At 46.7% G+C, this 27,703-nt stretch overlaps 1 protein-coding gene across 2 annotated transcripts in view; it reads left to right on the top strand.

Annotated features, from left to right (window-relative positions):
• Positions 1–27,703, top strand: part of LOC119406252 (uncharacterized) — a 73,268-nt gene that overhangs the window by 13,561 nt on the left and 32,004 nt on the right. For both annotated transcript variants that reach the window (XM_037672984.2, XM_037672982.2), the window contains exons 2-3: positions 14,990–15,173; positions 26,596–26,718. In XM_037672984.2, coding sequence (XP_037528912.1) covers positions 14,990–15,173; positions 26,596–26,718 — 307 coding nt within the window. The remainder of the gene's footprint in view (positions 1–14,989; positions 15,174–26,595; positions 26,719–27,703) is intronic.

The raw sequence follows: 27,703 nt of genomic DNA, 5'->3' as shown, positions 1-27,703 counted from the left end.
GTTTCCTCTGAAACGCGGGCTAGACATGCCGAAATTCTCTCCTGCGCAACGCCGCGATGAGCTCGAGCGCATGCGCGTCCCCTTCCCTTCTCTCTCCTCTCCTACGCTGCCCCCTCTCGCCCGCCTGTCGACCGCGTTCCCCGCTCGCCCTAGATGGAAGATACGACGCGCGTAGCGTCGCTCTTCGCGTTCCACGACGCGAGCTCGGTAGCATGCCCAACGAACGCCAACGGAACGCGATCGTGCAAGTGCTCCGGCTTCGCATCTACTCATGGTCCCCTTTAGCGGGAGATGGTGTATTCGCCTTCGCTGTGCAGTCGCCGTCTGACAGTGCGCTGGTGCCGCTTGATAGCGCCTCTGACTGGCGTTTGCAGGTGGGTAACGCCATGGAGAAGGAGAGCGCAAATGCTGCTCAACGGTGCAGAAGAGCTGAGAAGCTTATGTCATCGGATCCCGAATTAGTTGCCTGGCAATTAGCGCTTCAGCGTAACAAGAATCAACAGAGGAACGCTAAACGTGCTGCGGAAATCTGGAAAGCTCAGAATAATCGGCTGAACCTTTGCTAACGCTACGTATATCCTGGCATAGCCGAGCTAAGCCACTGCAAATTTTTCTTTTTTTATTCCAGTAACACTACACAAAGGTAACTGTACAGCACGGAACTTTCTTCGATTGATTACTTGCACGACAGTAATGGAACAAAGGCCCGGTTATTTCACGGGACCAAAATACATTTTTTCATGCGAATAATGTCCACTGCCTTCCATCAATCTACTATAACAACGCAGCACAAACGCTCAAGGTAATGTAAAGAAAAAAAGATGTGGCTTTGCGTGAAATTACTACGACATAAATGTAAAGTACGCCTTTTGGATTAATTTTGACCATCAGCGCTCTTTAACATGTACCTTAATCTAAGTAAACGGGTATCTTTGTATACGTTTCGCCACAAGTTTTAATTGCGCAAGGCAACTGATCAGTCTTGCGATGTCCGTGTCATTCCTTTCTCTGTTCTTTTTAGAGGACAATTTAAGTACCGAAGTGTCAGACGGGACTTGACAGAAATATGTCTTTGTAGTGGGACCAGGACCGTGCACAACTAAAGCTCGTCGCGTAACATATAAACGACAGTCCCGAAGTTATACACCTATAACCACAACACGCAAGTGCATGAGGGCCTTTTTTTTTACCACCGAGCCGCTAAAAGCCTCTATTCACGTGAGAATTAATACTTCTCATCTTTAGGACAACACCAAGTGCACTTTGCAATGCGCTTGGACCACAGAGCGGCACCTACACTGATATGACTCTCGTGAACGGAGGGTACGACGACCACACATAGCACTCTTGACAAGTGCACTCACTGATCTTATTACACTGCATATACAGCCGATCAAGGCCCACTGCTTCTTTACATCGTGTTAGGCATCCGTACGAGCGGTTAAAGTTGCACAAACGCAGCGGAACAAACCGCCTGTTGAGGACCTGCATGACGTACGCGCACATGCAAACACAACGTGGCTAGCAGACGACGCATGGAACAATCCACACTAGGCGCGGTTCAGCCAGAAGCCGCCAGGCGGCGACTCCCCTCCGCTCTCCGCCGCTGCCTCTCGGGGATGCGTGCGGCGGTGGCGCTGAAGGCAATCGAGAACCCTGATAAAAAAAAAAAATGGTTGATCCCTCTATCATAGGAATCGCTATAACACGAAAGTAAAACGTGTCTTCACAGACGTAGTTGAGCGTTTGTTGTGCATTGTTTCGCCCCGACAAGTTGTAATGTCACGCGAAGGACGGCAAGCAGCTCGAAACTTCCAACGCGTTGCTCAAGCAGAAAGGGCGCACGGAACGAACATACACAAGATGACCGCGAACAAACAACTGTCACAGCTCGACAGTTAAAGCGCGCTGGTCAAATACAAAGGACGACGCACGAAACGAACGCACAGGTATACACACGATGAGCGCGACCTGTCGCAGTTGTAGCTTATTCGTTTGTGAGCATCACGCTCCTTTCGCAAAAGCTGCCGCTTGAGTGAGCGAAATGACCTTCGTGCTCTCTGTAACTTGAACGCAAACTTGCGGTGAGAGCGCAAGACGTACAAGATAAGCGCGCGCGCAGGAGCGACCACGCCCTGTACAGACACACGCTCATCTCAACGCGCGCGGGGGGGGGGGGGGGGGGGCGACGACATTTAAAGCGCGCTCTTCGAGCCCCTCGCGCCATCTCGCTAGTGATAACGAAAACACGCTGATGTACCCTGATCTCCGAGTACCGCCGCTGGCAAGTGGTGTATATAAATAGCACGCCGTTAACATGGCGAAGAACGTGCCGTCTGTGGCGGAGTCGTTTCGCGCAGCGTGCTGGGGATCGAGAGGTCGCGAGTTCGATTCCAGGTGACGGAACTTTTTCTTCTAGTTTTTTCTTTGCCATATGTTAGTCTTTATATTTTATAACGTCATATCCGTGACGGAAATGCGTCAGCAGAGCCGTGGTGGACCCCGGCATAAAACACTTTCGTGTTAAAAACGAAATAAAGAGGGAAAGGTTTTATGATAATTCAAGGGGAAGCGCTTTGCATGCTGTTTGAAGCAAGGTCGGGCTGCCTTAGAACGCGTAGTTATAAAGCGAGATTCAGTAACGAAGAAGAACAATGTACATGCTGCGGGGGAACTAAGGAAACGATGGAGCATGTACTGATTGAATGTGGCGATATTCACCCAGGTATACGTGTGGGCACGAGTCTACATGAAGCCTTGGGTTTTAGGGACAACAATGGAAAGCTGAACACGTCCGCGATAGAAATAAGTAAGAGACGGTTAGAGTATTGGTGGCAGAAAAGTAGGGATAAAGTACAAAAATAAATAATGGGGAAAAATAAGGTCATTCTGCCTTAAGAGGCAGAGAGATGGACCGTGAATTTATATTTTTTTGGTATAATAACATAGATTTAGTCAATGTAGATAAGGTATTAAGCCAACTTGAAACAAGGAAGTTTTTTTTTTCTTCGAGCCTGGTGGCAGACATGTCACCGCCCCGTTATAAAGGGGACGCTCATAGCATCCATCCATCCATCCAGTTCCTTGAGCAGACGCCTCTCCCGCGACTCTCGTTTACGGGCGTGCTGGCGGAGCCGTTTACAACCGCGCTCTCGCGTTTACTTACCTTTTCACGTCGAATGTTATTACAAAACGTGTCATTGAGTGCAAATGAGTAAGGAATACTTTAGCGCTAGTTAAGGCACGTTCACACCGAGCGCGGATCCGGAAAGCGGACGCGGATTATCCACAAAAGCGGAGAATCCGCGGCCGCTTCTCGGGATCGCGCCCGGACCGATTTTCTCCGCGCGGAAAAGTTGGCCGCTTTGGCCGCAGCCAATCAGGGCCCGAGACGACGGAGACGAATCCGTGCAAATGGCTACCATCATGAGCGAACCAGGTGTGGTGTTCTCCGTCGAGCTACTGCTGGATACAATGAAGCAGCACCCGGTGCTGTACGAGAAACAGAACGGAGACTCACCCTCTGTAGTTCTCCAAATCGCGCGAACGATGGTGAGGCAACAAAGCATTTTCATGGCCCATTTTATTGCGCTCTTGTAAGGCCGGCCGAACCCACCACCGTCGTTGGCGGGGTGTCTTGCTCTGTGCCTTCTGCTTCTCTTCAATAGCAGCTAGAAAAGTGGCAAGTACAATTGCAACCAACTCGTCTTCATCTGAGCTCATCATTTTGCTCCAGCGCGTAGTGGACGGCAGCGCGACAATGTTGACAATGTACCACAACAGAAAAGCGCGTGCATGTGCACCTTGCGTGCACCGTGGATTCGTCGATTGCTCTGACCCCGCGGCGGAGCGGCCAAAAAGCATCGCGGTCGGTCTGAACAGCCGCGCGCACTCGCCGCCTCTCCGCTTCGAAAATCCGCTTGTCCGCTTGCGTGCTCCGCGTTCGGTGTGAACGCGCCTTTAAAGTTGCAGAAGAGCACGAACTCTGGCGTCATACACGTTGGCAGAGACTGCTGCGCCACGCGGTGCATGAGCCGCTCCCACACAGAAACGACTCCTGCGCCGCACGGAAGTGACGTCATGCGTTTTCCGGTTAGGCGCGCCGTTTGAATATGCCATGCATTCGCCGAGTCAGCAAGCGAGTAGGCCTCCCCATCGGCCTCCCGTCAGCCGGACTTGCTGCTGCTGTGCTGCTGGTGGTCCTGCTGTGCTGCAGGCCTTTTGAAATTGGATGTTTGATGACCGTCGCAGAATTGGCTCTATTTACTATGATACGTTGCTTTAAGAATCAATGCCCTTTCTCGGCGAGACGCAGGAAGACGCGCAAAATTTAGATGCAGCTGGCTGCATTGGTTTCTCCGGGCATCCGCGCCAAGAATGTTGATTTTCATGGTTTATGAAGGCCCTGATAACATGGAAGACGCACTGCAACAGACGTGGTCTCAGAACTGAGTCACTGGGCGCCTAGATTTTGCGAACGACTCGTGGTGATGTACCATCGCGATGAAAAGAAACGCGAACAGGTAAAGCGTTTCTTTCGGTACAGTCGAACTTCAACATGATTTGACTAACGCTGGGCGAATCTATGCGTTCGGCCGGCGTCACCTTAGCGCTAGAATTTTGCTGCGGCTGGCGCTATCGCATTGCGTGTGTGTTCCGAGTGCAAGGCATGACTGGCAGATGATAACCATAACAAATAATGATGGGCAAGTTTCCCGCCATCATTTTTTCAGCAGCTAGCAGTCACTGTTTCTTTTCGCCTCTTGTAGTCACGCCGAATATGCAACACGAAACCTTGTTATGTCGCTCAGTGTACCGTCACCGCCTCACGAAGTAATCGGCACACTAAGTCGCTTCAAAATACTGACGTGTCGCAGTGATGTTCTAGGTTACACTGTACTCTAGGCGATCAGCACTTCATAAACGATGCCCAATGGCAACAGCCGACTGCGTTAACCCACCTACCTACAAAACAGTGCCGCACAATTTGTCTGCCTTGCTGAATAACACAGCCGCTGACAGCACAGCATGATTTACCTATCACGGGATAATAACGGCCGATACGTGTTCGCACTTTGCGAAAAACCTGCAGTGCAGGAGCATTGGCCATCGGAGATCACAGGCTTAGTAAAAACACTTCGCAGCCGAACTGGGATTTCTTGTGTGTCCGGACGTTCACACGAACTGTGCAACAACATTTATTTCATCGTCAACCTTACGCTTCGCGACAAGCAAAATGAGATACTCGGTTGCAAGGACACTCTCACCCTCAACAACACCACGCTTTTACATCGCAAACTAGAAAATGCAGTACTTCCAACAGCAACGCAACAATCCGCACATCGTAATGAGAAACTCTGCCGTACATCGGTTTTCTCGCGGCTGCCATGTTTGCCACTGTCAGAGAGTTACTGTATATGCTAGCATATACAGTAACTCTACACTGTTACCTTTCGCAGCGCCCCCTGGATTGAAAGTGGTTGAAATATGTCATTAATTAACAAATGTACATTAACTACCCCGTCAAACACTTTTTGTTTAACATTTTTGTAGGTTTAGCACATTATAAAGTAATAATCTGTACATTTGAGTTGTTTTAAGTTTATTTCAATGAGGTACGTGACGTCACTTTCGTGCGGTGCAGGAGCCAGTTCTGTGTGGGATCGTCTCGTGCGCCGCGCGGTGCACGAGACGCTGCCATACAATTTCCCAGTGCTGACCACCATCCCTCAGTGCATCCGTCCTGCTTATCACTTCACGAAACAGAATTGAGAGCATCAGAATTTTTAATCTTTATTGGTTTCTTGACATGGGTTTCGTCAGCGTCATTTAATTGCATCTTCTCATCTTTAGCAGCTTCATTCTTTGCCTTAAATACATAATATAGCGGAACAAAACAAGGACAGAGAAAGAAGCACACAGGACGACCGCTAGACTTCAACTGAAAGTTTTACTCTGGACACGTGACATATAGAGTGTAAAAAACATCTAAACTGATAGAAACGTCACCATTCTGCCTTTACAGCAAGCTGCACGTGCCAAGCTACGCGTCGCGCATGCGCCCTTCCAAGAAGCCAATCTTTTTTTTTGTTAGGGCAATTGAGGGCACACTTACACACCTATCTGCCTCCCTGTGTACTATATACATGGCCTCACAGATATCCCGTCGTATCTGGTCATGACCCCTTCCCAACACCCGAGTTGCACCAAATGCTGGAGCGCACCCACACCGCTTACAGTGATCGGCCAAGTGGACCCCCGCGGCAAGCGATGAAACCGCTGTTCGATGCTCTCTTAGCCGGTCATTCAAACAGCGCCCCGTTTGTCCCACGTACCATTTTCCACAATACAGAGGGATACTGTAGACGACGCCTTCAACACAGGAAAGGAAACTGGTAGCGTGTTTTTTTGTGCATCCTTGCCTTCTATTCTCATTCACAGCAGGACACAGCCGCATCAGCTTACCCGGTGCATTGCAGAGCACATCAACACCGCATTTCTTGCCCACTTTCTTCAAGCGATGCGTAAGCTGATGAATGTACCCCTACCCACCGCGTAAGCTGATGCGTACGCTGATGAATGTACACCGAGTACCAAGTCGGCTTCGGTCTTTCTTTGTGGAAGAACGTGCATCCTTCCTTACTTCTTTGAGAAGGCTTTCTGCGACTTGAGAAGGCTTTGTTCGATTCCTTACTTCTTTGAGAAGGCTTTCTGTTCTGTGTATCCTTTTCTTCGTCCCGTCTGTCTGCGCGCTGTTTTTGCCCATTATGTGTCACAAACTAGCCCAACTTTCAGTCTTGCAGCGTTAGGCAATCACGGCGCGCTGCGCGCAAGGGGGCATGTCACGTGGTATTTTTATTTATTTTGCGGGCACCTGTAGTAAGCAGAGAAACGCCACTACTTAATAGAAAGAAAGTTAGAAACTGTCTAATTGGACATTTTGCAAACTAATCTACAACTTTCTAGTTGGAATTTTTTGCCCAGCTTCATTACCTTATAATCTGGTTAATTAATCTTACCTAAAGCTGACCTAGAACGCAGAACTAAAAATAGAGTGTACGTGACTTAGCAACATGCATTTCTTCGCGTCGACGTATACTTAAACTCTGGCCAGCGTTAGCTGGGGCACCCTGTACACACACGCACGCGCAAACACGGACATGTTTAACACGATAGCGTAATCAGATCCCGTGCGCATCACCTTCTCAACTGCTCAAAGTACAGTTGTTAAGTGCCCACTACTCCATAATTCTTCCTTTTGCGAATCAGCAAGACAACACTCGAACCTACGCAGCTGCTCGCTTTGTTGATGCTTTTTCTGATGATGATGATTAAATATGTCTGAGTGCTTTGTAATGGCTGGGCCTTTAAAACACCCACTCGTTACGCAATTCACATGTTTTGACGCCTGGCGTGATTCTGCGCTTTTGCCACGCAATATTACATGCGTTAAGAAGACTCCTCCCACTACATGACATTCATATAGTGATTTTTTCCGAAGCAGTTTCAAGCAATGGCGTGGCTTTGTGGCAGAACACCTGCTTGTCACGCAGAAGGCCAGGGTTAGATTCTCACTGGAACCAAAGATCTGTATTATTTACTTTATTTGCATCTTTCTAGACTTTTAGGTCACGGGCAACGCTGATTTTTTGCTCACAACCAACGACGCCGACACCGGAATTTCTGCGCTACGAACTCTTTAAGACTATCACGTTAAAAATGAAATCCTGGCTACGCCCCTGATCTGGCCTTGTATAAATTCACAGAACTGACGGGAATTAAACAGCTGAAACTCGATATAAAAAAGCGTTGATCACGCTCAAATTATTTCGTTATATCAGGAAGTTCGTTAAATTGAAACCGCCGCCCCTAGCACCATCCGTACGTAAGAGCAACCAAATGTCGAGTTGGTTGTTTCGAGCCTCGTAAAAATAGAGCTAGGGATGTGACTAGCCTAGATGCTTTAACGTGATTTCGTTATAGCGCGCGCTCGAAGAACAACCCATCTCTGTCACGATTAGAAAAAAATCACCGCCTTTTGCTCAGTTATTTCAGCAAAAACCTGGGTAAATTGGGTTTGTGGCAAGGTTCGTTAGGTAATTCGGGTTGATGACATTAAAGGGCCCCTGACAGCCGATTTCTTGTTTGTGACATTTATGTTGTAATAAGTAGGTCTGTCTTGTAATCACGGAATGACACCGTAAATCCTCCAACGTGATGTCTAATTAATTCTAGCAGCGTTAATTATGGTCATTTTTAGTGTAGGTTCAAAACGCGCGCCGAAAGAGGATAAGAAACTAGCGCCGCGTCGCGGCGGTCGCGCCTCGGGGCACGAGTGATGATGTGCGCTCAGTATTGGGTGACGTCAGCCACGCGCTTGTTGAACTGCCAGTTGGAGAACACACACACGGAGAGCTCACGCTGCCTGCCAACCCATACCGAAGAAGGAGAAGGTGGGAGGAGCAAAGAGCAAACATGTTTCGCAATATACCACAATGCACCGCGCATATTTCTGTCTGTGACGTCGACAACACTTGCTTTACCTCTGCAACGTCACAAGGGGCCTACGTCTACGTCATACTAGTGGTTATGTTGATAGGAGTTCAAAATTCAGATGAGCACTCAGGCTTACTTTAAAACGAAATAAAATATCTTAAAGGCAACGCTCGTCACTCATAATCGGTCAGAAGTGCCCCCGTATGCAGGACTATCAAACAACACAAGCATCTCGAGTTTCCAAATTTGGTGTCAGGGGCCCTTTAAACCCTATGAGTAATTGCTGCGGAGTGGAACTTTTTTTTTTGTTAGATTGGGAATTTCGTAAAATCAGGTTTCGTTATATTGAGTTTTAACTGTACATCCTTTTGTGCATTGCACCTTTTTGTGAAACGCCCCCTATTTGTTCATAATCTTTTTGCTGCTGTTATTCTATCTCCCACTTGGGCTAGTAGACGTCTGCCAAATGGGACTAGCGAGTTTCAAAAATATATTCACTGCACAGCGTACTCTCGATCCTTGCACAGAACCTCAAAAGACCAGGTGTCAGGAGCTGCAATGTATAAAAAGTACCTTTTTTACAGGCAATTAGTTTACTGCATAGAAGAAATCAATTTATAGCATCCCAGGGCTGAACATCAGTTAGCCACTGACTCACATATAACAACTGACTGCATGCAATGGACCTCGAAGCATGTTTCCATGTCTTTCTTGATTTCATCTCGCTTTCTTCATGAAATGGACTGATAAATGAGAACTACATGACACGTTCCTGCCAGTGCATGGCACTCAAGTACGACATTAGCACAAGCAATGAAGGATCAACTATGGCCAATGGAAAAAAAATTCGGCAGATCCCACGCACTGTGGGAATCGATGTAATGCGAAGCAGCCAGCAAAGAGCTGCATACATCGCCTTATTTGTCTTTGAGCCAAATGAAATCATTCATGCCATGGCATCTAGTCCACCATATATCGCATGTTTGCCATGCACGCATGCATGCACAATCTAGTATACACCATGCCAATGAAACGCATATTCTGGTACATACAATGCATTACCTGTTGTTTACGTTCATCACGCACTCGTGTCGTGCCGTACCAATTTTGGTATATATCCAGTTAACAAAACGGCCGGAAGCACACCATGACAGTGGCATGTAAATCATACCGTACATGACATGCATAACATGATTCGCATGTTAAGACCTCTCATTTATATTCGTCACACAGTCACATCGCGCAATACCAATTTTGGTGTATATCAAACCAGCGAAATGGCCGCGAGTGCACCACGAGTATAGCATGTAAATCATGCCATACATGACATGCATGTCATGAATTTCATGTTAACACCTTTCAATTTTTTTCGTCGTACAGTCGCGTCGCGCAATACCAATTTTGGTATATATCAAGCTAGGAAAACGGCCGCGAATGTATCATGAGTGTGGCTTGCAAATCATGTCGTACATGACCTGCATGTCATGATTTCCATGTTACCACCCCCCATTTACATTCGTCATGCAGTCGCGTCGCGTAATACCAATTTTGGCATAGGCGTGCGCACAGGGGGGGCAGGGGGGGCGGCCGCCCCCTCTAATCACCTAAGAGGGGGGGGGGGCGCAAAATCTACCCCTTACATGGACTTAGTAGGGTGGAGGGGCGCTGCGATGAACCTTCGCCCCCCCTAATGAGGAACCCTGCGCACGCCTATGAATTTTGGTGTATATCATGCAAGCGAAACGGCCACGAATGCGCCATGAGTATGACATGTAAATCATGTCGTACATGTCATGCATGTCATGATCTTCATGTTACCACGTCTCATCTACGTTCGTCATACAGTCGCTGCGCGCAATACCAATATTGGTGCACATCAAGCTAGCGAAGCGGCCGCGAATGCATCATGAGCGTGGCATGGAAATCATGACATACATGACATGCATATCATGGTTTTCATCTTACCAACTGTTATTCATGTTCTTCATACAGTCTTCGCGCAATACCAATTTTGGTGTATATGAATGTACTGAAACGGCCGCTAGCGCACTATGAGCGTGGCATGTAAATCAGGTTGTACATGACTTGCATGTCATGATTTTCACGTTACCACCTCTCACTTACGTTCGTCATACGGTCGTGCCGCGCAATACCGATTTTGGTGTATATCATGCAAGCGAAACGGCCGCAAATGCACCATGAGCGTGGCATGTAAATCATGACATACATGTCATGGTTTTCATGCTACCACCTGTTAATCATGTTCTTCATACAGTCACATAGCGCAATACCAATTTTGGTGGATATCAAGCAAGCGAAACGGCCACGAGTCCGCCATGAGCATGACATGTAAGTCATGTCGTACATGTCATGCATGTCATGATTTTCATGTTACCACGTCTCATTTACGTTCGTCATACAGTCGCTGCGCGCAATACCAATTTTGGTGTCCATCAAGCTAGCGAAGCGGCCGCGAATGCATCATGAGCGCGGCATGTAAATCATGACATACACGACATGCATGTCATGGTTTTCATCTTACCAACTGTTATTCATGTTCTTCATACAGCCACTTCGCGCAATACCAATTTTGGTGTATATCAATCTACTGAAACGGCCGCTAGCGCACCATGAGCGTGGCATGTAAATCAGGTTGTACATGACTTGCATGTCATGATTTTCATGTTACCACCTCTCACTTACGTTCGTCATACGGTCGTGTCGCGCAATACCAATTTTGATGTATATCATGCAAGCGAAACGGCCGCAAATGCACCATGAGCGTGGCATGTAAATCATGACATACATGTCATGGATGTCATGGTTTTATGCTACCACCTGTTGTTCATGTTCTTCATACAGTCACATAGCACAATACCAATTTTGGTGTATATCAATCTAGCGAAACGACCGCGAGTGCGCCATGAGCGTGGCATGTAAATCATGTCATACATGGCATGCATGTCATGATTTTCATGTTACCACGTGTCAGTTATGTTCGTCATACAGAAATGTCTCGTCATACCAGTTTTCGTATATATCCCTTCATTTAAACGGCCGCGAGCGCCCAGAGACCATGTCATGCAAATCATGCTGCACATGACATGCGCGTCATGATTTGCATGTTAGGACCTGTCATTATGTTCGTCATGAATTCTTGTCACGCCGTACCAATTTTGGTGTACAGTAAAACCTCGGTGATACGATCACGGCTCGTGCGAATTTCGGGGTGATACGAATTTTTCTGTGGTCCCGGCCAAGGCCCATAAGCCTGAAATGTATTGGAGTACGGTTGTTGCGAACTGATTTATACCCCGCGACGTTTGATACGAACGTAGGCTGGCGCACATGTATGAACAGGTACTGCCCGCGCTGTCGCGGAAGACGCGGCAGTCACGCGCGGGCGCGGGCATGCGCGCTGCGCGACCATCAACGGTGCGTCGTTGCCTCCGAGATAGTGCGCGCGAATCTTGGAGGCCTTTTGGCGCCTTCGTGTTTAGATTACAGATGACGTCGCGTTTTCTTTTTTCCGACGCGTTGATGCGTGCTTCTGTGCTCGAGGCAGCGACGTCTTTGTACTGTGTTAACATGTGCCTGCCACGTCGAGGCAAGCCATGTCCCCACAATCAGACGTTCTATGAAACAAGACTGAAGCTTGGGCTGCGAGTCCGTCATGAAGTCCCATTAAAGGTGGACGAAGACCCCAAGAGACGAAGCGGACGGTCTTGGCGAAGGAGCTTGGCCTCGATCTATCGTGTGCAAAGCGCTTCTTAAGTCACTTTCGCCGCAGTACTAGGCTGTCATGCAGAAAAGCGTAGTAAGATTAGAAAGGGGCTACTGGCGGTCACGGGGCACAACACATCTGGTTCATTAATTACACACGCGTGCATGCACCGTATATTTACGAGTACAAGTATGATCCTTGACGTCTAAAAACTTTGCTGACAATCATTCAGAGCTGTTCATGACGTCGCTGCGGCCCTGAGAAACACTGAATCAAAACGTATGCCATCTTTCTTTTGTTGCATACTAATTTTCCACGTTTTCTGGTGATACGAATTTCGGATGATACGAATATTTTTGGTAATCCCGCGAGATTCGTATCACCGAGGTTTTACTGTATATGAAATAAACGGAACGGCCGCAAGAGCCTAAGGTCGTGGAATGTAAATCATGCTGTTCATGACATGTGTGTCATGATTTTCATGATCTGACCTGTCATGTATGTTCGTAATAAGGCCATGTTATGACACCAATTTTGGTATACATTCGATTAACGAAACGGCCAGGAGAGCACAAAGTCGTAGGCGGCTAGATAGATAGATAGATAGATAGATAGATAGATAGATAGATAGATAGATAGATAGATAGATAGATAGATAGATAGATAGATAGATAGATAGATAGATAGATAGATAGATAGATAGATAGATACGCTGAAAGTCGCAGAAGTTCGCTAAGAAATGCTTCGCATTTAAAAAAAGAGCAGCACACTGGAGAGCCACGCAAACAGCGATATTGCTGATGCGTATTGTGATGCTAACAAAATTGTCTGTTTCGTTCCCAGTTATCTTCACAGGTCTGTTTATCCAGAGTTGCAAAACTGATTCTACTGTTTAAAATGAATGTTGTTTAGCATTCCATGACTACAAAATCAACCAACCATGAAGATGGTGTTCCATTTAAGTGGCAGTTATATTTAAGCGGTTCCCATCTATTGGGATTCCACTTTCATGCCTTGTACTTTGCAAACCCCTGCTCAAAAGAATTTAGTTCAAAACAAATCTGCAATTTTTAGATGCGAAGCAGCTTTTGCTCGGGGCTGTGTCCCGCGGTGGCGTCCGCGCTCCACTGCGCATGCGCCTACTCTCTCTCCCACTCTCCTCCTTTACGCAGGTGTTCGGTCGCCTTCTCTCCTCTCCTCCCCCGCGCTGCATGCGCGGCGCAGCCTCTCCTCCCATGTGATGCAGCCGCGCCGCAGCCAAATACAGCCTGTAACCCACTCTCTCCTCTCCCTCCCTCATTTCATGTGTATATAAGCGCGTGCGCTCGGTCGGCTTCCGTCATTCTCGCTTCGCTCCCGTTCGGATGAGTTGTAACGTCAACGTCGGCGCCAGTTGCAGCAGCACTCCAACCTCTGCAGAGATCGTCGGGGAGCAGCAGCGCAGAGCTCGCGATGCCGAACGCAAACGGCCGCGCAGGCAAGGTGATCCCGAACTCCGGGCCAGGGAAGCGCAAGCGAAACGGCAACGTCGAGCTACAAACCCCGAGGTTCGGAACGCCGACGTCGAAGCCAAGCGTCAGCGTCGGAAAGCGCTAACGGAAAGCAACGCACAAACAGTAAATACAAACCTCACACACTAACGGAAACGCCGAGTGAACGTAACGGAAACTTGGTGTGCACCACCAATGCTGCTCCGCATCCCCTCATGGTTGCCTTGAGTGGGAGATGGTGTAATTTTTTCTATCACTACCAGCAGTTGTGGCTGCCAAATTAATTGCCTTAGGTGACTGCAACCCTAGCTTAAAGAGTCTGCCTTCCTCTAGTCTCAGACTGGCCGGGCTTCTGGATGTCAACAAAGCAAGCTTTTAAGGAAGCACCAGTTGTGTATAGAGGCTATATCCTGAACTTAAGAAAACAAGCCGTTCCATTGGTGAACCATGCATGCAGTGCATGTCAGTCATTTAAGAAATCGAGTGAATGCATTGCAAGACTTCTCCAAACAAACTGATACCATAATTGAAGTAAAAATTTGCAGTGGCTTAGCTCGGCTATGCCAGGATATACGTAGCGTTAGCAAAGATTCAGATGATTATTCTTAGCTTTCCAGATTGTCCAGGATTATTAGCCTTCTTCTGTTCATTCATCGTACGCTGAACCGCTAATTGCCAGGCAACTACTTCGGGATCCGATGGGATAAGCTTCTCGGCTCTTCTGCGCCGTTGAGCAGCATTTGCGCTCTCCTTCTCCATGGCGTTACCCACCTGCAAACGCCAGTCAGAGGCGCTATCAAGCGGCTCCAGCGCAGTGTCAGACGGCGACTGCACAGCGAAGGCTAATAGCTGCGCGCGCGCCGGTGCCAGTGTGTCTGCCATTGCTACGACGTCACTGCTCTTGAATGCGCAGACCAGCAGCGGCGAGTCGCGCGCGGCGGTGGCGGAGTCAGCGCGCGCGCCGGCGCCAGTGTTTCTGCCGCGGCTACGACGCCACTCCTCCCGAACGCGCAGACCAGCAGCGGCGACCCGCGCGCGGCGGTGGCAGAGAGCGCGTGAGATGCCGGCTCCGGTGAGCTAGCTGTGTGACATCACTGATCCTCGCGCATGCGCAGCACGGCTCATGAGGATTTACGCGAAATCGGCTCCGGCTAGGCAAGTGTAGCTAACGCTACAAAAATATGAGCGTTAGCAGATGTGGATGTTTGAGAGATTGCTGATACTGCCTAAATCAGTTACCATATGGCAAAACAGAAGTACTACAAAATATGCTACGCAGGCAACAAGGCGATGAGCAAGTGGCGCAACATGCGTGACAAGTACTTCAAGGTGCGCAAGCAGGAGCTGCTCAATCGGCGCCTCTGCACGCCACGCTTCCGGAGGCCAGTCAAGATGTGGCCTTTCTACCACATGATGCGCCAGGTGTTTGAAAGGAAGCACACCCCGCCAGAAGACTTGCAATCGTGAGTCACACGCACAATTTATTGCAGAATGCATGCATGCTTTAAATTGGGCCCTGCCTTGACCAAGAGAATAAGAAATGTGCTTCTTTTGGCATCATTCCAAACAAAGGAAGTGGCACCAAAAGGTTTTGTACGAAAGTGGCTTACCGTCGTAGGCAGGAGGTGAGGGGGCAGAAAACTGGCCTGTCCCGTCATTGTTTAAAGGGGCAACATGCTTCCTAGTAATCGTAGAATGACCTCAATATCTGAGTTTATTGGCTCACGAATAGACTGTTGCAAAAAGTTTTAGAATTCGTCACGTACGAGCGAAGCTACAGGGATTCGTCGCACGCTGTTAGCGCTTTCTCGCTCCTTTTTGACCCAGCGAGTGTGCTGAAATCTACACAACAGGGGGGATGATGACAAGGGGGCAAGAAGCTACATGTGTACGTCAGCTTGTGTCATAACCTTGAACACTTTCTTGTCTCGTTTTCTTTGAATGCGCAGCTCACTTTCAGTGTGATCACGAGTGCGCTCATGTAATTCTAGCAGTTTAATTCTAGCACTGTATACAGAGTGCGGCTCGGGCAGGTAGCAGCTCACTGCAGCAGCAGCGGTAACTATGCAGCTCATGATGCTCAAATCAGCCAATGGCATGTGCTCTTGGGTATGTGACACAGTTAATTTGGTTATATGGCATAATTTGTCGAGAGAAGAGCCGCGATTTCTTGCTGACTGAAATTTAATTGCAAATTCCATGCCGTGTGCTGCACTACAATGTTTGGTTCACATGCTCGCAGGAACCTCCTCGATTACCTAGTGACAGCGCTGCATTGAAACTCCCAGTGGGGAACCCCGAGCACGCCTATGCTTACTGCAATATGAAGTGGCAAAATGATGCTTCAGTATGAGTGCTTGGCCAATATTTTTGACCGTGCAATATTCTTTGCTTGTGGCATCTCTTATGTAGGCAACTAGGACAGTTAAATGTCTTGATTGAGTGCACTTGAAGAAGCCAACGCTAATGCAAATATGTAGAAATATGAAAGACAAGCTAAGATAAAAATGTAAAATCAAACTAAAGAGCAAGCTGGCTTTGAGAAAGGGCACACTATCTACCATAGATCACTTTCGTGTGATAAATCGTATAGTTAGGAAATCTGTTGAATGCAAAAGAGAGCTTGACATGGCATTCATATGTTACGAAAAGGCATCAACTCGGTAGCGATACCAGTGGTTCTGGAAGCAAGAAGTGCTTGACATGAATACCATAGCCAGCATATACAGTAGAACCTGGTTACAGCGAAGGAGAATCGGGACGATGCATTAGTTTGTTATATCCGATATTCACTGCAGCAGTAGAGATAAAAATTGGCTCTAGGAAATCGGAAATCTGGCTTGCGCAAAAAACCGTATTCTAGGCTTCAAATCCAGAATAAACTTGGTAATCCTTGTTTGTCTCCTTGTGGCATTTCAAATTTCTATTCCTATGGTGGCGGAACCAGTAAAATGCGTTTTTTTTTTGTTACAGTAATCTTGGGTGACCAAAATTACTGCAGCTTTCTCAAACAATTTAAAAAGATGTCATTGTGAATTGTCTTTCAATGTTTGTTTTTTGCGTTTTATGCTAGCTTTTGAGTTCTGAGCCTCACGCAGGCCAAATACTTCGTTACAGCTGATGTCACGGCAGCTCTCAAGTTTTCAGTTTCGCAGTAAAAAGAATAAATGTCACTGAAATAAAGCGTGACCAACCAATGTTCATATTTGGTTTGTTATAACCGACAATTTGCTATATCAGTGTTAGTTATAACAAGGCTCAACTGTATAGAGATTCGGCAGCTATTCTGTTCCTCTGTTCCAAGAAAAGCAGGAAAGTCCCAACCTAGAAAGGGGTCCGTCGAGGTTTTTATGCACCACAGCTTGTGTGGTTTTGTCCGTGACAATCTTTTCACTGTTATTCACTACATGATTAAAAACAACTAGGTCGGGAGAAATACAAATAAATGTTAATGGAAAATATCACGGCAAATTGCACTTTGCAGACGACTATGTACTCTTCAGCAGTGACAGTAATCAATTGCAAAAAAATATTGGAGACATAAACCGAGAAAGCATTAAGGTACCTCTGACGATGAATATGCAGAAGATGATGCTAAGCGGTCTGGTGGAAGGATGAGTGTTTGCAATAGACAACCAGATCCCGTAGAAGGGTATGTATATTCAAGTGAAAGGGACAGACAACCACTCAGAACACGAATTGAGATAACCTTACTAATGGAGAGATTGTCTCTGTATTGTCTAAAACGAACCCTGTTTTTCTCGTTGAATGCAGATTTATATTTTTATTTCTTCACTCAAAATTACTTTTGACGCCTCACGCGGCAAAAAAGTGAAGATGCACTTGATGGCGATCACTTGACCTTTTACGTGCATTCAGTAGACATTCTCAACTCAGTACCGGCTACTTACCACTGTCACTAATTTTCGCCACTAAAGTAATGGGCAGAAGCCTGGACAAAGAGAACAGGGGTCTAAAACTCACCTTAGCTGGCGCAAGGGCGGCAGAGGAGGGGGGGGGGTCAAAATTTCAGCCATTTGAAAGAAGGCCTTTCCCATATCTCTCATTTCTGAAGGGATTTTATGTCTGGTTTCGATAAACATATTGGTACCGATCTCTACAATGACCAAAATCTGGACGCCGGATCTAAAATATAGAGCTTCTGTTCCACAGTTATGTTTTAACACATGGTGACAGCATGAGGTGCCTCACGAAAAAAATTGAGACCAGTCACACCTGTATAGTTCATGAAAATACTTCAGGAAATATAAAAAAAATCACAGCATATCCACGGAGTGAATGATGATGAGTGGGCGAAGCTGCGGAGGTTCATCGGTAAACCGTGAATCTTCCGTGAATTCTGCCCAGTACATCATCAGCGACGTCAGATCGGGCGCGTTTATACTAAAGGTTCGATGAGTTATGACGACTTGCAGCTCACTTTAATTTGGCATGTACGCTGTGAATTTTCATTGTTTAGAAAACCATTGCTTTAGGAAACATCTGGCGTCTTTCGTTAAGCAGCTGGCGTCTTTTCATTTTGCTTTAGAAACATCTGGCGTTCTTCCGTTTTGCTTTTACAAAACATCTGGCGTCTTTCGTTGGTTTATTTCATCAATCAACGGCGTTTTGAACAAAATTTTTATTGTTTAATCACGCACAGGAGAAATCTCACCAGGCACTACCTTGGAGGTAAAGAATGGCTGCTAATGGGTATTGAGAGACAGAAGTCGGCTTTTAGCTACCGCTGCGAATTTTTTATTGTTCAACAACGCACAGGAAAAATCTCCCACCGGCACCACCTTGGAGGTCAAAGCGTAAGACTGGTTACGCACTACGACTACGATTACGACTACGAGGGACGAACGGGTGCCGCCTTAAGGAGCTTCGCCCCTAAAAATCACAGCATATCCACGGAGTGAATGATGATGAGTGGGGCGAAGCTACGGAGGGAATCATCTGTAAACCGTGAAACTCTTCCGTGAAATGCGCCCAGTACATAATATAAAGAGTGTGAAACATCGTGTATATATTAAACATCAAACTTTTATTGTACTGTTGGTTTACGTGGTCCCTTCATTATCACTTGTGATCGGTGAAATGCAAGGAAGAAGTCCGCTCCCGAGCGAAAGAGCGCCAAGAGCGACCGCATTCCCCGCTCGCCCTGTGCGAATTAAAGGCAAGGCTAGAGGGAAGACAGGACGCGCGTTCCACGACGCGAGGTCGGTAGCATGCCCAACGAAAGCCAACGGAACGCGATCGTGCAAGTGCTCCGGCTTCGCATCGCCTCATGGTTCCATTTAGCGTCCCAAAACCAAACATATTGCTCAAGGTGTGCCTTGCGTTTTTCGTAGAAATAATTTCTTTATCATGTACATTAAGACGAAAAGTTGAAAGCTCACTAGAGTGTATCGCCCGCAAAGTATGTCTTTTAGTGTGATTTAACTCTCGTACGGCAGGGTCCTCGCGCCGTTGCCGGTCCACCTCGCCCGTTGACGATCGGGCGAGGTGGCTACATATAACTACAACTACTACACTTTAAGAAAAACATCTGGCGTTCTTTCGTTCTGCTTTTACAAAACATCTGGCGTCTTTCGTTGGTTTATTTCATCAATCAACGGCGTTTTGAACAAAATTTTTATTGTTTAATCACGCACAGGAGAAATCTCACCAGGCACTACCTTGGAGGTAAACAATGGCTGCAAATGGCAATGAGAGACAGAAGAAGTCGGCTTTTAGCTAACACTTACACTTCTACTTCTACTAACGTTTCCTACTGGAACATGCCAATGGCTGCTAATGGGGAATGAGAGACAGAAGAATTCGGCTTTTAGTTAACGCGCACGCTGCGAATTTTTTATTGTTCAACAACGCACAGGAGAAATCTCCCACCGGCACCACCTTGGAGGTCAAAGCGTAAGACTTGTTACTCACTACTACGACCACGACGACTATGAGGGACGAACGGGTGCCGCCTTAAGGAGCTTCGCCCCTAAAAAATATGTGACAGACAGTCATGTGCAGGCCAGGCCGCTCGCGAGCGAGACGTCCGCAGGCTGCGTGTTTGAGACCCCTGCTCGAGAATGTAAGAACCACACAGTGTGATGGAATGACATATCCTTAAGACAAGAGCAGGGGGGATCAAAGAACAAACAGGCGTACCCTAGTCGATAATGAGAGAACGCAGGTAATGTCATGAGTGACGGTCAGCTAGAACGTGGATACCAAGAGATGGTGGCCGAACTAACAAATCTGGAGGTGTCAAATGGAATAGGCTCGCGCATGACAAGGTGGGGAAGAGGCCTTTGTCCTGCAGACTGACAATGACATGTGAATGTGCCACTTTTTCTGCATAGCAAAGGCTGACCAAAATAAATGTTCAAATCAAAATGAGCCAATTACTGGCATTACATAAGTGGCAACTCTTGAATACCAGCCATGGTAAGTTATCCAGATTTTAGCTGCAGCCGAGGATCGAGGTGCTTTGATGACATAAGCACACTCGCAAAACGGAGAAGGATCAACTTTATCATCAGTAGACCTTAATTTCCGCTTGTGGCATGACTTCTCAGGTAAGGCCAGGCTGCCTTCCAAGATTTCGTTTCCATTAGCCTTGGTGTCAGTATAAAGCAACTAGCTTTGCACTCAACTAGATGATCTGGACACTCGGCAAGCGTGTGTACTAAAAGTAAAGCAAGCAGGCGCTTGCTTTTTGGAATTCATTACCATCTCCTTTAAAATTACTAAATGCTCATAGGTCTCAATGCGAACTCTAGCACTTTCTTTAGATTTCTCTAACTCCTGTTCTTCAGTGCTCTAGGTGCTTTTTTAGTAGGTTCTTGTCTGTTTTGGTTGTTGTTTTATTATCTTGCATACTGCATTACTGTTTATTCTTTTTGAAAATATCTCCCACCCTGTCCTCCTTACTCTCGTTGACTAGGCCACATTCCTCTATTTTTTTCAATGCATTTTGATAACTCTGGTTTTGGGTTAGTTTCTTCCTAGCATAAGATTACCTTTTGTCGGTATTAAGTCTACGTATTGCCATTTTGCTTGTAATATTCACTATGTTATCATGCACAGGAGGTCCAATTTCAGTTTGCAACTACGGGACCTCCTCCTGTATATACTAAGGATGTACTCATCCCTTTATTTGACTCTAAATAAATTATTTTGATTCTCAGTACATCACCCGAACTCCTTTAACTTCTCTTGCTGGTCTAAGTGACCATTCTTTAGTTCAATTTAATGTTTTAGCCTCTGTACCCCATGCTAAGTGCGAAAGTTATTCACAATTTACATAAAAATTTTGATTTCATTAAGTTTTCACTTGACTCTTCATGACTTGTGCCGTTGTTCATTCAAACAGAATTGGCTAATGTTTAAAGAGAAAATTTCTGTTTGGTACATACCAGAAAATCATGTTTATTCTAATCTGCATGCACCCCAGTTCAGCTCCACACTGTAGTGCCATTATTAAGGACTTTGCTAAAGAAGGTAATAGACAATTTTAGATTAGCGCGTGTAGCGACCTTGTGCACGCAACGTGCAAGAAGGCTGCGCATGCACTAAACATGTGAAAGATGCGTGCCACGCCGGGGATGCACACGCCAGATCTCAACGCTTGCGTAGAGCCCGCTACAGCCGTTGCGTACCTTACCGGTGGCTCTCTCGCGAGATCTCGACCTGCAGAGCACAAAACAAACAGGATGGCCACAACCAACAGCAGCACGGTGGTCATGGCAGCGAACGAAGTCCGCGTGAATTTCGGCGTTGCCGTTGATTTAGAGATTATGTAAGTAGCTTGAAACCAATTGGCGAATAGGTGCGGTGGATTGTGATCGCTGCTAAGCTGGAGCACAACGCACCACGACTGGGCACCGTCAGTTCCTGCGTGCCGGCTATTTTGTCAGGAAAGCATTCGTACAAAGAAACAAGAACCCAATCCTGACATGAAGCACTGCAACAGATTTGTGGATTGTGCGAGGGGTGTCGTGTATATACAGTAAAACCTAGGTGATACGAATCTCGCGGGATTACCAAAAATATTCGTATCATCCGAAATTCGTATCACCAGAAAACGTGGAAAATTAGTATGCAACAAAAAAAAGATGACATACGTTTTGATTCAGTGTTTCTCAGGGCCGCAGCGACGTCATGAACAGCTCTGAATGATTGTCAGCAAAGTTTTTAGACGTCAAGGATCATACTTGTACTCGTAAATATACGGTGCATGCACGCGTGTGTAATTAATGAACCAGATGTGTTGTGCCCCGTGACCGCCAGTAGCCCCTTTCTAATCTTACTACGCTTATCTGCATGGCAGCCTAGTACTGCGGCGAAAGTGACTTAAGAAGCGCTTTGCACACGATAGATAGAGGCCAAGCTCCTTCGCCAAGACCGTCCGCTTCGTCTCTTGGGGTCTTCGTCCACCTTTAATGGGACTTCATGACGGACTCGCAGCCCAAGCTTCAGTCTTGTTTCATAGAACGTCTGATTGTGGGGACATGGCTTGCATCGACGTGGCAGGCACATGTTAACACAGTACAAAGACGTCGCTGCCTCGAGCACAGAAGCACGCATCAACGCGTCGGAAAAAAGAAAACGCGACGTCATCTGTAATCTAAACACGAAGGCGCCAAAAGGCCTCCAAGATTCGCGCGCACTATCTCGGAGGCAACGACGCACCGTTGATGGTCGCGCAGCGCGCATGCCCGCGCCCACGCGTGACTGCCGCGTCTTCCGCGACAGCGCGGGCAGTACCTGTTCATACATGTGCGCTAGCCTACGTTCGTATCAAACGTCGCGGGGTAGAAATCAGTTCGCAACAACCGTACTCCAATACATTTCAGGCTAATGGGCCTTGGCCGGGACCACAGAAAAATTCGTATCACCCCGAAATTCGCACGAGCCGTGATCGTATCACCGAGGTTTTACTGTAATCCCTTTGAACTGTGGTGGTTGTTATGTGGGTCCCAGCAGATGTACAAATGATCGCCAGCAAAAGCATGCGAACTCTTAGAAACGAAAGGGATCGTTCTAGCAATGCATTGTAGCGCATGTGGATGCCCCTCCATGTTCGACCAAGCTAAGGTGATTCTCTCGCACACGGACAACCCTCATGGGCACCCTCATCATTGTGGAAGCAGCTTGCATGACATGTGAAGAATGCATGACATGTGAAGGCACTTTGAGAGTTTCCGCCTGTCCGCCCGCCCGCCCACGTCTGGGTGTTCTCATAACGTGAAAATCATGTCGCATACATCGTCAAACCTTTAGAAACAGCGCTAAAAGACGGGACAAAGAAAGGACACAAACCACGGCGCTGTGGTTTGTGTCCTTTCTTTGTCCCGTCTTTTAGCGCTGTTTCTAAAGTTAATCATGAACCAACCAGCCCAAATTCGTACCTTATCGTCAAACCCTTTCCTCCAGACACGTGTGGCACGTACCCGTATACCACGAGCCACGGTAAGCGGGTATGCGCCACAGGTGATTGGCAGCTTATATCTTCCAAGGAACGGCGAGAACAGACATCGGTAATTTAAATGCAAGAGCGTTAGGACGACCGACATCGGCAGCGTTGACCCGACGAATGCAAACAACAAAAGTCAGGATCCCAGCAGGAATCGAACCCAAGCATTCTGCGTGGCAGTCAGGTATTCTAACACAGAGCCACGCCACGTCTTGTAACAGCTTTGGAAAAATCTAATTTGATAACAAAGCAATAAACATTACATATGCACTACTATGATACAGGTGTCATGTCAGGCTAACGTCAATTGTGGTTCCAGTGTTGGCTCCGCATCTATAGCTGTCTGATAAGCATCAGATTTGTATCCCGCTATGATTCAGCAAGCTATATTCAAGCGTTGCTCAACCCTGGAGGAATGCGTTAACAAACGTTACGTATGATATTCACATCATCGCACCATAAAGTCCACTTCGTTTTGATAATGGTGACGTCTGTGCTCTAAAGTGAGTGCTTACGTTACGTCAGACGATCAGCTACCCTTTAAATGGCCCCTGACACCAAATTCGGAACCTGTGTTGTTTGATAGTCCTGCATGCGTGGGCACTTCTCCCAATATCCGACTGGCAGCCGGGGTATTGGGAGGCCCATTGTTCGTCTCCCCTCTCGCTCTGTTGTCGGGCACCTCTCAACGTAGTTCTGGCTGCTTCGGGCAGGAATTTTTTTTTTTCTGGGTAGGGGGTAGAGGGGTGGGGGGCATTTACTTATCAATACCGAAGCACCCGCATCGTTTCATTCTTTACCGCGCGCGGGGCCCCGATTTCAAAACTGCACTTTCAACGACACAAAATCCTGAGTGCATGTGATCTTAGGCGCTTCCCCGCTGGGGGCACTAGTTTCTTATGGTATTTAGGTGGGCATTTTGAACTGATGCAAAAATGTTTTCAATTAACAATGCTAACATTAATTATACGATGCGTTAGAGCATTTACGATTCAATTCCGGGATTAGTAGACACAGTGCTACAATTTACAGTAAAAAGGTCACAGGCAAAACTTTCGCTGTCAGGTGTCCTGTAAACGCCAGTGTAGCTGACGTGCCTGGCAAGGCCATGGACGATGTGCACGCAATTACTATGCTTACAAAAACACGTCGATCCACCTCGTAACGCTCGGCTCAAAGCCTAAAAATGCAGCATAGACAACTACTCGCCGAATGCTTCGCATAAAACCGATTCCCACAAGGTGTGCCAGATTATTTTCGTCTCTTCCCATAAAAGGAAACAATAAACTTCTAGTTGGTGCTTATATTCGTCGTCTCTCGTGCTGCTTCGCTCTGCACCACCTTAACAAAAATGGAAGTTCAACTAGCCCACTCATAGTCGGAAAAGCTCGGCTTGACTTGTGTGTTGCGTCGACCAATATCGGTTATTACATCTTATTGCTCCGCCACTAGATGGTGCTGAACAACACTTAGGTTCTCGCTTCAAACACTCAGGTGTTTGAAGCGAGATCGGGTTGCCTTAGAACGCGTAGTTATAAAGCGAGATTCAGTAAAGAAGAAGAACAATGCACGTGCTGCGGGGAAGATAGGGAAACGGCGGAGCATGTTCTGATTGAATGTGGAGATATCCACCCAGGTGTACGGTTGGGCACGAGCCTACATGAAGCCTTGGGTTTTAGGAACAACAATGGAAAGCTGAACACACCCGCGATTGAAATAAGCAAGAGACGGTTAGAATATTGGTGGCAGAAAATCAGAGAGAAAGGACAACAATAAATATTGGGAAATAAGGACAGTCTGCCGTAAAGGGCAGAGAACTGGGCTGAGAATTTACACTTTTCCCTGTAGTAAGATAGATTTTGTCAAAGTAGAGGCATTATAGCCAACATTAAAAAGAAAAAGGAAAAAAAGATTTGTCGGGCCTGGTGGCACACTTGTCACCGCCCCGTTATAAAGGGGACGCTCATGGCATCCATCCATCAGTTTAGAGTTACTGTATATGCTACCTTTAGGTAGCAGAGTTGCGCATAGGTCTGGCTAGCAACCACAGCTATGCGGCGAAGCCGCTATTCGTTCTTGCAGGCCACATGCCTACCGTGTCGCTGATCGACAAGTTTGGCGTGTCGAAGACCTGTGGTTAACTTAACTGTCGATGTCTGGTGTCAGTCCGATTCGCTGCAGCGGCGGCGTAGAGAAACACAAAAATTGGCCCAAGCGTCAGCTTCTCCGCAATGCATGGTTGCTAGCGGCGTTTGGAAGACAGATGCGCAACTATGCTACCTAACTAAAGGTAGCATATACAGTAACTCTACTCAGGCTGACGCTCAGGTGCCGTCCACGGTAAACGAATGCTCTGGAAGACAGCCTCAAATGTAGCGTACGTAGCTTGCAGCTCGTTGCGCACGTGCAGCCTTCAGCTAAACTGAAATTGCCTAATAGCGTTGGCACGCTTACTCTGTTATGGATATGATGAGCACAAGCGGTCTGTAGCCAGTATACATTAATGAAATACTATATCACTGATGACTGTAGAATTTGTGAAATTGTTACTGATGATTTCAATTTGTTTCTTTTTTGCCCTTCAGTCAGATATCATCTCGTGGTGCTGCCAGTGACTTGTGACACTTAACAATGAAAATAACAAAGTCGTGCACATCTCTTGCCTTCCTTGTTTGCTTAAAACCTTCATGGTAGGCCACTGGTTTTCTCCTACGAGTATCTCACTGTTCGTATTACAACCAACCTGTCCTGGAGTATGCATGTCAACTAGATCGCCAACAATACCTTCAATGCTTGGTTCTTAAGCACTGCAACTTCTCAAACATTTTTGACTAGATCGGTTAAACTTTATAAAGCTCTAGTGAGGACTAACCTTGAATATATATGTGTGACTTGGGACCCGATTCCATCAAAACTAACGGATGTTTTATATCAGTACAAAATAGAACCATTTGTTTTATTCCGTCGCATTCATTAATGAACAGAAACCTCAACTTACCATGATAATTTTAGTGCCATAAGGTCTGATGCGCAATGTTTATTATGTGGTCTACACCAATCTTGCCTATCATGCTGGATAAATGAACTCCCAAGGACCGCCTTCCACCATTGCCATGCCAAAAGCTGTCACCAACTGTTCCCAATCCTTCTTCATCGACCACCTTACCATTTGAAATTGTTTAGTCATGCTTTCTTTCTTATTCATACACTGTTTTTTTTTTTGGATATGTTTACACACCATAGCTGCAAAATGCAGATATCAAGTAGTTTTTTTCTTTCACTTCCGTGTGCTCTTTAACATTACGACAACGTGCTGATGAAGATTGCATCTTACAATCTTTGACATTGGAGTTGGTTGTTACAGCAAAAATATAGAACTGTCCTGTACTAACAGTCTCTGTCACATTTTGCAGGGAAGCAGCTGGAGGCCATGGTGACATAGTAGCCGAGCCGGAATTTGATTCCACCTGGATTATGGACAGCAACGTTGAGGACTCCGAGTTGGCTTCCATCCCATCCTTGAACACAGACAACAGGTGAAAGGCTTTCCACAAAACGGGTCATCAGTTTTGTTTTTGGGTCAGAGGCACACCTGAAGAATGTCTGCAGCTCCTTCTCCTTGACAAGAGTATGAAGTTGGGCATATTGGTAATCCATAACTGATCATAACTGATTCCATTTTTGCGCTACGTGATAAGTTATCCTTCTCCTTCCATGCCTCACATGTGAGCACAAACTAGGCAAGCGCTTTAGTCCAAAAGTCTCCTTCACTAAGATGCCATCCCTCTTACACAAATAAGCCACTAAAATTTGTTTGCTTCTTTTGCCTGTTTTGTACTGAAAACTAGCTACTACAGCTTCATCACCTCTGCATGTACATATGGCGTGTTTCTATCACGAGGAAGATACTGGCTGCACAGTTTTGCATCTCTCTGCCACTTGATGTTGTCTTCTGGTTGATGCTGTACATACTCTTCCATACACATTTCAGTGGCACATACTTTCAATCCTCCTAGTGACTGCTTCCATTGTTCCTACAGCACTCAGCACAAACCAAATGACCCAAATTTTTGTCTGTGTAGACTCCTCTGCTGTCAGTTAAAATGATAAACTAAGGATTGTTTGCATGGCTATGCCACGGCTCATTTAATAGCAAGCCACAAAGAGCAGATTGTGTTATAAATAGGTGACGCTATTTGTGTTCTCAACTGTGTTCATTATATCATGTTGACACGTCAGGTCAAAATGCAATAATTCAAATGTGATTTGCTCGTTTCCTGGATGCAGCAGGTATAGTAGTCACGCACCATTAGATCATATATATGGCTTGAGGCCAGTACAGATGCCCACAGTCGGAGTGTCCCAACCATATGTGTTTCGGTTATCTGAGCGCTTTGGCACCACAGCACAGAGAGGAGCCATGTAAACATATTATGTGCGCAGCATCGAGAAATGGTAGCTTACAGCCAGGAACGTAGCCAGAAATTCTTTTTTCAGAGAGGGTCAAGCCCCTCATTATGT

Source organism: Rhipicephalus sanguineus, chromosome 10, assembly GCF_013339695.2.
Source record: "Rhipicephalus sanguineus isolate Rsan-2018 chromosome 10, BIME_Rsan_1.4, whole genome shotgun sequence".
NCBI classification, from domain to species: Eukaryota; Metazoa; Arthropoda; class Arachnida; order Ixodida; family Ixodidae; genus Rhipicephalus; species Rhipicephalus sanguineus.
This window is presented reverse-complemented; position numbering and strand designations above follow the sequence as displayed.